Below are 12691 nucleotides of genomic sequence, written 5' to 3'. Positions count from 1 at the left end.
TTGCCAAAATCATATAGTCGTGATTCTAGGTTATCTTTCCTTTCTTTTTGGGATGACTGAAATAATGAATCTTTCTTCTAGCCAACATTCAAAAGTTAAAAATAATCTATTTTTTCCAAAACCTAGAATTCTTTAAAAAACATTTATTCTCTTAAATCACTCTTCTGGCCAACACTCAAATTTAAAAATAAATGTATTTATTAAAAAATTGAAAAGCTTTAAAAAAAACCCTATTCTACAGATTATGTCTCCGCTATGACCCTCTGGTGTTGACTCTTTATGATTTTATATTTTTTTTTAATCAAACATACTGTGAATAGGCACACACATTTATACCACAGGTGCTTTTCAACTCTTTCTATTTCTAAATCATCTAAATGTTATGCTCATGGTGGTCATCTCTCTAACCTCTTTGCTGCTCTATGTGTCTTCAATTAAAAACAGTGCATACAGTTCATTACTCATACATATATTGGTTACATCTGAATAGAGTTTATAATTATGCTTACTTAAATAGCCAAACTCTCAAAAATAATGTGCTGTTATTTGCAAGTTTTTGGATCTAATTAGGATAAAACCTGAAATGCAAGCTCATCATGTACAGTCCATATTTGGTAAGTCATGAGATCCAAAGACTTTGATCAGTTAATCTGTAAATCCTTGAACACCCACTCCACTATCGTTTTGTGAACCTTGGTATTAACATAGAAAAGGGGATTTTATAGCAGTATGTTATATATTTTCTCAAGGATATATGTTTATCAGTCTGTCTTGAGGTCCCATGGAGGGTGACATTATGGTAAATTCCATTTGGACTTTAGTACAATGGACAGAGGTATTTAGATGAGGAAGTCCAACAGAGAAGGTTTAAATTTCACAAGAGACTTGGCCAAGCGTAACTCAGTGTGTTCAAGGGTCAAGGTGCCCTTTAATCCTTTGGGGGCAATTTGTCAATGCATCCACCAAAATACACTTATAGACAAAAAAATATCATTGCAATTATGGAGAGCAGTGAAAGTTCTGGATTTGCGTTTGTCTTATTTGGTCAACTTATGGTGCAAGTTACCACAGAAACAAACAGTATTAATAAGAGCCATCAATGTTTAATGCAAATCATATATGACACTTCAATACAAATAATTACAATTACTAGTCAATGAAAAATCACTGTCATCATCATGACCATTAAAGGTGGAATTGGAAATGCGCATTAATTTTATGAGCAATGTCAGATCCATTAGAGTACATATAGTATCCTGTCATTATTTTAGTACTTATCTCTTTCACACTCAACACACACACACACACACACACACACACACACACACACACACACACACACACACACACACACTTATCGGTACACACGATACGTGCGACAGTAACTCTTATCTTATGCAGCAGTTGGACATATGCACTGCTTCTCTCTGACGTTAGTATGTGTATATAAAATGAATGCCTCACTACTCAGCATTTTGCCCCCTCTTCAGTAAACTACATGGTTACTGTAGTTACTAAATCTCTGTTCCTTTCTCATCTCAAATCAGGGAATATTCTTCGAGCGGACTGTGATATGGGAGCTGGGGCACAAATACATTTGAATTCACTTAGCATATGCCCCCTGCATCAGTTGTTATGCAAATTTGTTAGATTCAAAATTTGTGTTAGTGTTTCGCAATACTTCAGCAAATTCCTAAAATTGAATTTCATATTTTTTTACCTGAAAAGAAACTTGGACATTCGAATACGCAAAACTGCGCAGTTTTAGCGCAGTACTGACACCCGTTGACAGAGTCAGTCTTGTGATCATCAAGTGGTCAATTCCGATTGGTCCGCTCTTCGTACGTCCCCATCTCATTGGCTATGCGTCCTCGTTACGCACCTCGGTGGACTAACGTGTATGTCATTGGTCTTCCTGCCGTGTCTGCTGATGTGCCGGGGGGTCGGCTTTTCTCCACATTTCGTAACGTTTCGCATTCGAGTGTTTATGTAGTTTAACCCGACGAACTACCGACGTTACTCACGGTGTGCTCACCGGGTTTAGCTTTCCAGCTCGCAGTTAGTTGGAGTGAAGCTAACCTTAGCCGCTAACGTAAGCTAACTTTGGGTAGCTGCTGTGTCCATTTAGCGTCCAGCATATTTGCACCTGGATAACAATGGGTGAAGAAATTAACGACAACCTAATTACCACTGACGGCAAGTCTCCGACTGACGCCAATGCCGAGGAGAACTGCGAAACAGCCGGGGACGGCGTAAAATATTACAGATTAGAAGAGATAAAAGAACATAACATGAGCTGTGACACTTGGCTCATCATCCACGATAAAGTTTATGACATCACAAGTTTCCTCGAAGAGGTAAGACATACTATTGACGCTAAAAGTAGATAGATCAGCGTACGGCTCCTTAATCCGTCTCTCTCTACTTCCTGGACTCACCCAAGGTGGGGATAGGGGTCGCAGTCACGCGTTGACGTGTAACCCGGCGTCCGTGTCCCATTCATTTTTTTTCCACGCCCGGGTTCACGCCATTTCCACGCAGCCACGGCGGGACTTCCACTTCCACCCGGAATGAACACGTTTTTGAATTTTTTTTAATTTTTGCAATTTTTATTGAACAGATATAGTATAAACAGACAAAAACACATGAACAAACAATGAACAAACAAACAAGGCTAAATAGAATGTCAATTATATTAACAGGCATGAAGAAACATAAGGACATTCATTTTGTATAAAATCAATTAACTGTAAGAGTAAACAAAATTAATTTATTAAATTGAAACAATTAAATTGATAATAATAAAAATAAAAAATGAATAATTAAAAAAAATGGCGAGGGGAATACAATATGTATTTAACTTGGTGGATCTAAAGGAATATCAGCCATAAAACTGTATTTTTTTAATATGGTTTTTGGTTTTTCCATAAGTTTTAAGGATTTCTTTTATATAATTCAAAATTGCATACAACGAACGTAAAACCGGGGGAACATTTTTGCATTCTGTTTTTGTGTATGAAGAACTTGGCCAGACCTAAAATAACACTGGCACAGAGTTCATCTCTTGTGTTGCCTAAAAGTTAACCAAAGGATACATCAGCTCTTGAAAAAGACATTTGTGATGATTGAAATTTGTCTTTAATTCATTTTTGAGTTTTAGCCCAGAAGCCTTGTACTTTTTCACATGAGAAGGAATATAGGGTATGTGGTTTCAACATTGTCTTCACAAAATCTTCAATAGTAAAGTGTAACCTGGTGTAGATGGGTCATTCACAAGGAATGAACAAAGGTTACATTATCCCTCTTACCTCTAACGACACTTCCTGCAACCCTGGCTTTGTACCTTGGCTTTGTAATACATGGGTGAAAGTTTCCTTCTTTCCAAAGCCAGGCAACTCAGTGTTTGTGCAGTAGCCATGCTAACTGACAACACACGCAAAGTGTGCTGGCCATCTGAGCCAAACTCATTTTCATCGAGGGCCACATAAGCTTAATGGTTGCCCTCAAAGGGCCACATGTAACAGTAACAGTATTTATGTAAAATTCAAGTAACTACCCCTTAGTGTCAACTAAGTCTGAATTTATTACTCATTCATATCCAAAATGTTACATATGTAAGCCTTGGGATTGTTGCTTTTGTTGTTCTCTCTGTTGTCTATTTATTTGTGGATGTCTTTTGCTTTTTCTAATTGTTCGTCTCTATGTATTGTCTATATATATTTATATTCATATTCATTGAGACTTAAAACTGTTATGCTACTGTGACAAAATAATTTCCCCTATGGGATCAATTAAGTTCATCTTACTCCCATCTTTCTTGAAACAGCCTTCCTTCTGCATAAACTGTTCTCATCCTGGACATTTAGGGACCATTTGTATTTCTCAATTCCACTTGTTGAAAATAGCAGAATGCCGTCACTCTGCGGGTAACATGATCAGCATGAATTGTGGGAGATGTAGTTTATGGTCAATGCACACTTTTGACTTGTTTCAAGACTTCTTGCAGGCCACAGATAAAGATGTGGCGGGCCACATTTGACCCACGGGCCTTGAGTTTGTCGCATGTTCTCTAGGTGCTTCTTTTTTAAAAACAGTGTTGGTACAATACAGTCAAGTACTGCTTGTAGAAACTGTTCTGGAGAGGTAGAAGTAAAGCCAACCCATCATCCCCATCCTTTGGGCTTTTTCTAAACAATCACATAAGTCACAGTTGTCCACCTCAAAGACAAAATACATCTTAAAGTGGTCAAATATATTAATCAAAATGCATTCATACATTTCTGTTACAGGAAAAGAAATCAAAAATCAAAGTAGCACTTGTCAGTGTTCTTAATCAAAGCAAGAGTTTCGAAAATACAAATGGGAATTGAGGTTTGTTGACAAAATTGGTCACCAGTGCTCTGCAAATGTATTGACAGCATCATAAAAGTAACTTAATGTAGCAAAAGTACTTGAATAATCAGTGGAGTGGTTAAACAGGCCTCTGCTGATTGGTACAGGTTTTAAGATATAAGTGGTTGCACCAAACCTGTAGTTATACATGTCATGTGTAGTACCTCAGTTATGTGCCAGTGCAGGTTAGAAAAGCGAAAGACTAGAACAATGATGTTGATGTTTGAAGCAGCATCAGTCATAATGTTTGTGACATTTATTTTCCTGTCAAAATAAGTTAAAGAAATTTCTCAAAAAAGTGCAGCAGGCCTCTGCCCATTATATTGAGGAGACCCTATTTTTTTTGAGACTCATATAATTTTCCTCCCCAGACAGATACTATCACTGCAGAAAAGTGGCTTTAAAGCAAAAATCTTGAAACTGTATAAAATGGCTATTTTTACACCTTAAAGTCGCAAAGTTAACAAGTACAAGTCCAGAGCAACAGAGTATATGGGAACAGAGGGAAAGAAACAGGTTCAAGCAGGTTGTAATGGGTGGAGAATCAGGGGTACTATGTGATAGAAGACTATCAGCCAGAATGAAAGGAAAGGTGTACAAGACAGTGGTGAGATGCTATATGGTCTAGAAACAGTTACAATGACAAAAAGACAGGGGGCAAAGGTGGAGGTCGCAGAGATAAAAATGCTGAGGTTCTCTTTAGGAGAGATGAGGTAGGATCGGATGGATCAGGAATGAGTCCATCAGAGGGACGACACATGTTAGAGGTTTACGAGAGAAGATCAGAGAAGCCAGACTGAGACGGTTGGGTCATGTACAGAGGAGGGAGAGTGAATATATTGGTAGACGGATGCTTGAATTGGAGCTGCCAGGCAGGACGTCTAGAGGAAGACCAAAGAGAAGATTTGTGGACTTAGTGACAGTGGATATGAAGGTAGTTGGTGTGAGAGAGGAGGATACAGAGAATAGGGATAGATTGAGAAGGTTGATTCACTGTGGCGACCCCTGAAGGGAAAAGCAGAAAGGAAAAGAAGAAAGTTGCAAAGTAATATTGTAACTGCACTATCAATTCCACCAGTCAAGGCCCACAGTGGTTCTTTTCATCGTAACTGAACACTGTTATTAAACACCACATTATCCCGTTCTTTGATTTCAGCATCCAGGAGGTGAAGAGGTTTTGTTGGAGCAGGGAGGTGCAGATGCTACGGAGAGCTTTGAGGATGTGGGTCATTCCACTGATGCCAGGGAGATGCTACTGCAGTACCTGATTGGAGAAGTCCACATGGTAAGATTGATCCGCTATTACGTCTCACTGTCATGTATTAGTTTTGGTTTTGCATGCTTATTAATAAATCAGTAGATTATTATACTCCTATGATGAATCTTTAAATAGAACTATTAATCAATGTCTTTCAAACATTTTAATTTTAGAGCCCATCTGTCAGCCTCTACTTGAGGGCATCAAGCGCTACATTTCTGGTACAAGTAAATGTTATTGTGCTACACAAGACTTAAAAGTGGGCTGCAAAATCATTTTCAGAATCAACCCACATTAAACAAGTCATTCTCCGAATCTCAACTCCGTTAAGCACAGGTTTGAGTTACTGAACACAGTGGGAAGATCTACAGAGCCTCATCAGAGGCTTGTGAAAGGGTCAGTGTGTTTGATAATGACTGTGTGCTCCAGAACGCAGCTGACCACTGTCCTTTTAGACTGCTAATTGTTTTACGATGTCCAGTTATTTTGCAGCCTCTGAGACTGACAGGCTGAATAGAAATGACTGTAATTCCAAAATCGCTAAACCGAACATCTTGTGAAATCATGTGAATTAACAGTGGTTTGCACACAAAATGCATCCTCCTTTCCATTCATGTGTACCCAGTGGAAGGATGATTGAGGACCTGAACATATGCTTGTTTATCACATCTTGCTTGGATTTAGTAGAGTTAGTACTTAGTAGATACAAGTGTCTCCAAATACAAACTTGTCAATTGTCAGCATATTATAATATTAACTGATTAAATGTCTTTGTAGGATGACAGAAAGAAGGAGACAGAAAAGGTATGCTGTTTTTCTATCTAAATCCTCTATATCAATATTTGCATTGGAAAGCTGCTAACTGTTGCTTTGTTTACGACAGGAAACACAAGCCACAAATTCAGGAGAGTCGAGGTCAGTGATAATGCAGCAAAACGTCCGATGCCTAATATTTACTCTTATAGTTTTTTTTTATGACAATGGTTCACATACAAACATGTTTTATGTACCAGAACAGCTTATGATACAATCATTCACATCGTTGATTTGTACTGTATCTACCAGTGGTGAAATTTCACCAACCTAGGTCATTAGTTATTATAGTTGTTTGTTTTTTTTTAAATGAGGTACTCAAGATGCATTAAGAGCCGAGATTGAAAATAACAGGTCATTGATGTGTTTGTCATTTGTTTAGTATTTTCATTTACCCCATTTCTTTCTTTTTCACTCCCAGCGTCTCCTGGAGCACATGGTTAATACCTGCCATCTTTGCAACGCTCATTGCTGTCATGTATCGCTTCTACATGTGTGAACACAAGTCCTCTTGAGCGTGGACATTCAGTTTTCATCTCATTCTTGTCATCTGGAGGCCTTCAAACGTTTGACCAAAACTTGCTCGCACAGTTACTGCATCGAGAAATGAAGGGAAGCAGCTCTATAACGTACTTTTGTCTTTGTCGCTGATGCACATTGACAGCACACAGTCAGACAGAGACATTATTAAATACTCTGCTTTCAGTTCCTTTGTAGGTCATTGTCACTATGCCTGTTGTTCAAAATGTTTATATATATTGTCTTAACTTATACATTCGTATGCATTTGACTCAGATTTGTCTCTTATTTATGAAAGGATAATTCTGGGTTTTCTAAATCAGAACTGTCCAATATTCAGTTATTTAAAAACTGACTTGTCTACAGAGAAAAGCATTTGTGTGAAACATGCCGGGTCAACTTGCGGCATCTTGACACACAGTCAGTGGAAGCATTCGAGGAACCTATGAATATGCACATCGGAGATCATATCAGGCCATTTCACAAACATCCGCAACTGATATAGTGAAATTAATTTTTTTTCTTTGACTAGTAAAAGTTACTGCCGCGTGACTTAGTAAGACTCCAGTCTAATCCCTTCACGCCGCGGGCCGGTGGCTTCGTATGCTTTAACCTCTCGACTGCGACTAAAAAAACCTTTGCAATTATCTAACAAATGAGAGGACTGGCCAGCCAGCCTGCGTTGTTCTGTTTTTGTTTGTAAATTCTGTCATCAGGAGTATTTGGAAATTATAAAATAACCAGATTTATCTAACTATAATGTGACCAGAGAAACGTAGGTAATTTTCCTATTCCAGGTAGTTTGCTCCTCTCTGTGCTGCCTATCGACCAGTCGATTTCTGTCTGTCATTGTGCTTCATCTGAAAATGACTTTCTCCCTTTGATCGACCTTGGAGGTGTCAGTGGACCAACTGGTGCTCAGAATGTGGGTCGCTGACAGTGCTATAGAGGAAAGGTCTTCTGTCAGGAAAGACATATATATTTGATATTGCTACTTAGCCTTTTGTTTTGTTGTTTTAAGAGTGAGTCCCGGTTGCTCAGCACTCCTGTATGCGTATTGGTTCGGGCCGGTTTTGAATTGCAGCATCGATTCTTCCTCAAGCGTCATAATCTCACTCGTGTATCGCAATTCGAAAAGCAAATTATTTCACGTCTGAACCGAGAGAATCAGGAATCTTATCGGCTTATGACTTCACAAAACCCAATGTAACATCAACCCACTCCTGACATTAATGTTTGTTCCATTGACCTGTCAGGTGCGATTTGCCATTTCTCTGTTTCAGCTGCCATTTCATGTCATTAAACCTGTGAATAAAAGGAAGATTTCAAATGGACTCTGTGTCTTGGTATGTTTTTAAAGGGATTCTAATCTCAATATGTCTTTCTTGTAAGTTTTTCTATGCATTCTCTTTGCAAGAAATCAGGTTTCACCCCCGTCTTGGACCCAATTTTTTTACATTTTACTTGAAATTATCAATACTTTACGAATAAGTGAGATGAAAAGTCGCCACACTGATGGAGGGTGATTTTTAATCTGCCCAAATAAAGTCTCTGCCAGTTGGGTTGATGTGAGCTGATGGGAAAGAGTTAGAAACACTTAGCTGAGTAATAGACCTGTCAGATATGACAAATGGCTTTTAATTAAACTTAGACGATTGTATCGTTTGTTTATTTCCTGCTAATGACAGTGTTATAAACCCGACATGGATGGCCATCAGAAAATTGGTCTCTCAATAGCCAGAGGCACTTTTAGATTAAATTGATACCAGTTCTTTTTATTCCTTTGAAGGGAATCCACGGGAAAATTTAGAGGTGAGGTACATTTGCCAACAAGGAATAAGCTAAACAGGCACAGTTGTGTGGTGTCAGCAGAGGCAGCTGGAGCAGGCCAGGTCTGTTATTCAAGATGTGATGAAGCAGCCCAGAGTGAGGCTCCAACACACACACACACACACACACACACACACACACACACACACACAACCAATTTGTCATTAGTTAAAGTCCATCGGCCTATCTTCGCAGATATCAACAGTCATCTTTGGCCTAGAGGTTCAGTATATTGTTCTTTAACATTTTCCCTTTGTGGCTGTATTTAGTGCCCTAGTATTGTCAATATCCATGATGAAGCAGTTCTTCCTTTCCCTTAAATATTAATGGATTTAACAATGGATAGTACGCCATGACAGTAATGCGCTAATTTGAAAAGAATACATGAAAAATTAAATAGCCGAGTTCAGTTTCTCTGCAGCTGCTCGGACAGAGGGACGGCTGAACTTTGACCGTGTTTTCAGCGGCGGCATAGAAACCCCGGAGTGTTTTACAACACCAGCATAACGGATAAGTAAATGTTTCCGGTCCTTTATCAGAGGGAAGGGAAAATAGCGTTCAAGGTTCCTCCAAGTCAGTTAGCGGGGAGCTTAGGTTTAAGATTGAGGCGATATTTTCCTGCAGTTGTGGCAACAGACGACGGCCAGAATACTTTAACTCCTTCTCTTACTTTCCTGACAAAAAGCAAGAAGCTGTGACTGTAATTAAACCTCCCACTAGAAGGTATTGCGAGCTGGAATTAACACAGATTTTGGCCTTTAAAAGTCTCATCATTCATGAAGCATGTGGGGTGAACAGACTGTATTCGGCGTGTTTCAATGCACATTCACCCTCCTGGGTGAGAGCCTTTTCATCATCTCACCATGACCTCAGTTCCCTCTGCACGGCGCCTCCACAGGACGCGTCAAGCCGCGCTCAGCTGCGGTGCTATTCTCAATCTGACCATAAGATGACACTACAAGCACAGTGTGTAAATAGGTTGACGGCTTAGTCCGGAGCTCCGGCAGGGATGGGATGAGGGAAACTGGCTAGTCTGACTCATTCACCCACTCACATAAATTCAGCACATATGGTGCTCAGCTACAGGTTTAACAACGCTCGCCGACGGGCGCGATGGTATAAGATGGAAAAACGACAACATGCCGCACTTCGTGGCGGTGTGACACTGTCTTATCTGGAAACACGCAAAAGGTATGAGAGCTCTCACACCTTTGCCTGTTGACTCAGATGGAATGCACCGGAGCTGAAGCGTCTCCACGAGAAACATAGAAATCATTTGCATCAGTTGTCGACCAAAACAAATTGGCCGCTTGCATCCGACGTCAACAAGGCCGGCAAGAAAAATTAGGCATTTTAAGACTTGTTGTCATCACTGACGGCAATACGTGAAAGTCCAGAGATAAACATCATACCCCATGGCTGAGTCGCCTGTCATTTCTGTCAGCAATCACTTTTCAAGGAGAACTCGGTGTGCTAATGCACCGCAGAGTCCCGGGAGACCGGCACAGCTCGCATCTCCAAAGACAGAGGGAAACACTTATGGACAGTGGAATAAACGTGGTCTGTGCACACAGCGACGGGGGAGGGGAAGGGGGGTCAAATATTCACCAGACACAAATTTAACAAGGATCTAATTTGGGAGAAAATTATACATTTTCACAAGGACGCAGATGCAGACGCCTCTCCGAGAACCGATTTTTTTTCCATCTGGAGAGAAAAACCCCAAGAGCTTTATAAAAGCTTTGGCAGCAGCCTAAAAGGTTCACTCCAGCGGTCGCCTCTCACATCACACCATCTCCAACTTCGCTTTTGAAGGATGTAGAGATTAAACGAAGCTGCTTCATCCTGCATTTATTTTTTGGATAAAAGCTGAAGGAAAAAAAAAGCTTTAATTATCTCATCTTGAAATTTTAAGAGCTCACCCCCCCCCCCCCGATAATTAAATTCGAATTTTTCTGAGCGCCCTCTCAGAGGAAGAAGATGTTAGTGGGCTTATCAGACAGCATCGATCCGCAGGCCTGTTGTTCAGGGGTTGATCTTGTCAGTGAAAACATCACACGCAATCAATTCTTCTTACCAGTCCAACGTGCCGCATGTGACGAGTCTTCCTCCAGAATCGAAGGGCCGGCACAGCGTCAGGGCCTAAGTGTTCTTTCCTGTCTTCCCGTGCCCAGCAAAATCTAAATGCACAAACATTTTTAAATAGTTACAAAAACTTATAACATGTTGAATATTTTATGAAGAACCTAAAATATAGTTTGGGTCAGTGATTTGAGCTGGGGGGGGGGGCTTAAATTGCAAACAAAAAAGTAACAGGCAGCGGAACAATAGGCTTATTTAGTTTTGCATTAAATGTATCAGACTTTTAATGAAGCGGTGCGGTTGACTACTTACTTACGACCCCACCATTTGAAAGCCATACTCCAAACATAATATTCATTCATTCATTATATATACCCTATCCCGCAGTGGGTGTAGTGGACGGGCTGGGGTCTATCCAAGCCGCCGCTGGACGAGAGGCGGTGTTCACACTGGACCGGTTGTCAGTCGATCACAGGGCCACATATAGACACATAACCATTCATTCAGAATTCATACAGAGATATGCAATCGTTCACTCCCTCATTTGCGTGCCACATTGATACATCGTAGACACAGAACCATTCCACCTCTCATTCACGACCATTACTTTAATGTCGCACAGACAAACCATTCAGCCTCTCATTCAGGTCATATTGACACACCATACACTCTCTCATTCGTACTCATGTAGAGAAACAACCAGTCACACATCCTATATAGATAACCATTCACTCTCTCATACATGTCATACAACCATTCACCCTCTCATTCTCACGTCATATAGATGAACCATGTCTGGGCAACTTAGGGTCTCCAATGAAGCTCCTGCATGTTTTTGGATGGAGCCCCCCTCATGCACAAGGAGAACGTGGAAACCACACAGGAAGGGAACTTCTTGCTGTGAAGCAGAAGCGCACACCCCTGCAGCAAACGGAGAGTGAAAATTACAAGTTTGCGCCAACAACGCCGCTTTGCACAGCTGGTACATCACATCCGAACAGCGATACAATAATTTGAATTCCGAAGCCGTGAATCGCAAACGGCAACACTCGGAGCATTAAAAAGGCCCAGTTCAGGACTTTTTACTCGCAATTAAAAACAAATCACTCGCTTCGTCTCTCGCAGATATTCACCGCATCAATAACGATAAGTGGAAGCAGAACATAATTTAGTTTAACCCCACACAGGATGCAGTAAGTGGAGCGAGAGAACAAATACCCTCATTTGTGTGTTTTACACTGCTCCCAGTGTAGCATGTAAAGTTGATTGAATGACATTACTTCAGGTACGGTTCAAAGGCATGACGCTTTATTTAACTTATAATCCAACACATTATCAAAAGTTCTTCTTTTTTTTTTTTAAATATTACAAACAAAATTCAAGCAAAAAAAAGGACGTAAGTCAGTCATTTCTCCCACGTGGCCGAGTGTAGAGACGGCACAGGACGCCCACTCGGGTTTGTAATACTCGGAAGGCTAAAAAGGAACGGCATAAAACTCGGGTGTAATGTTTTCGGAGAGGGCTGACGCCATCGTCGGGAAAAAAAAAAACTCAAATCTGAAGCGGGAGACCCGAACCGCGTTTCAGCACGATGAAACGGGCGTCGCCGGCGACGACCCCTCCCGTCACCGTCCCTGCCTGCTGCAGGAGAAGATACCGAGGGGTAGATCATGAGCGTAATTGCTGAAAATAAACAAGCACAGCCTCAGAAGTTTGCTGGAGTTATCTCTCGCCGGCAGAAACGCGGTGACCTTTCGACTGTGCGCCTGCTTAATTACTTTTCTCCTTGCATCCACT

At 40.6% G+C, this 12691-nt stretch overlaps 1 protein-coding gene across 1 annotated transcript; it reads left to right on the top strand.

Moving 5' to 3' along the window:
- Positions 1 to 1975: 1975 nt before the first annotated feature.
- On the top strand, positions 1976 to 8316 carry cyb5b (cytochrome b5 type B). The gene is made up of 5 exons (XM_086175251.1): positions 1976 to 2357; positions 5549 to 5677; positions 6428 to 6454; positions 6534 to 6565; positions 6885 to 8316. The coding sequence occupies exons 1-5, from the start codon at positions 2157 to 2159 to the stop codon at positions 6976 to 6978; spliced, it is 483 nt and encodes a 160-aa protein (XP_086031377.1). The 5' UTR covers positions 1976 to 2156; the 3' UTR covers positions 6979 to 8316.
- The last annotated feature ends 4375 nt before the right edge of the window (positions 8317 to 12691 follow it).

Source organism: Fistularia commersonii, chromosome 27, assembly GCF_037954325.1.
Source record: "Fistularia commersonii isolate RoL2024-O1a breed Wild chromosome 27, RoL_Fcom_v1.0, whole genome shotgun sequence".
NCBI lineage: Eukaryota > Metazoa > Chordata > Actinopteri > Syngnathiformes > Fistulariidae > Fistularia > Fistularia commersonii.
This window is presented reverse-complemented; position numbering and strand designations above follow the sequence as displayed.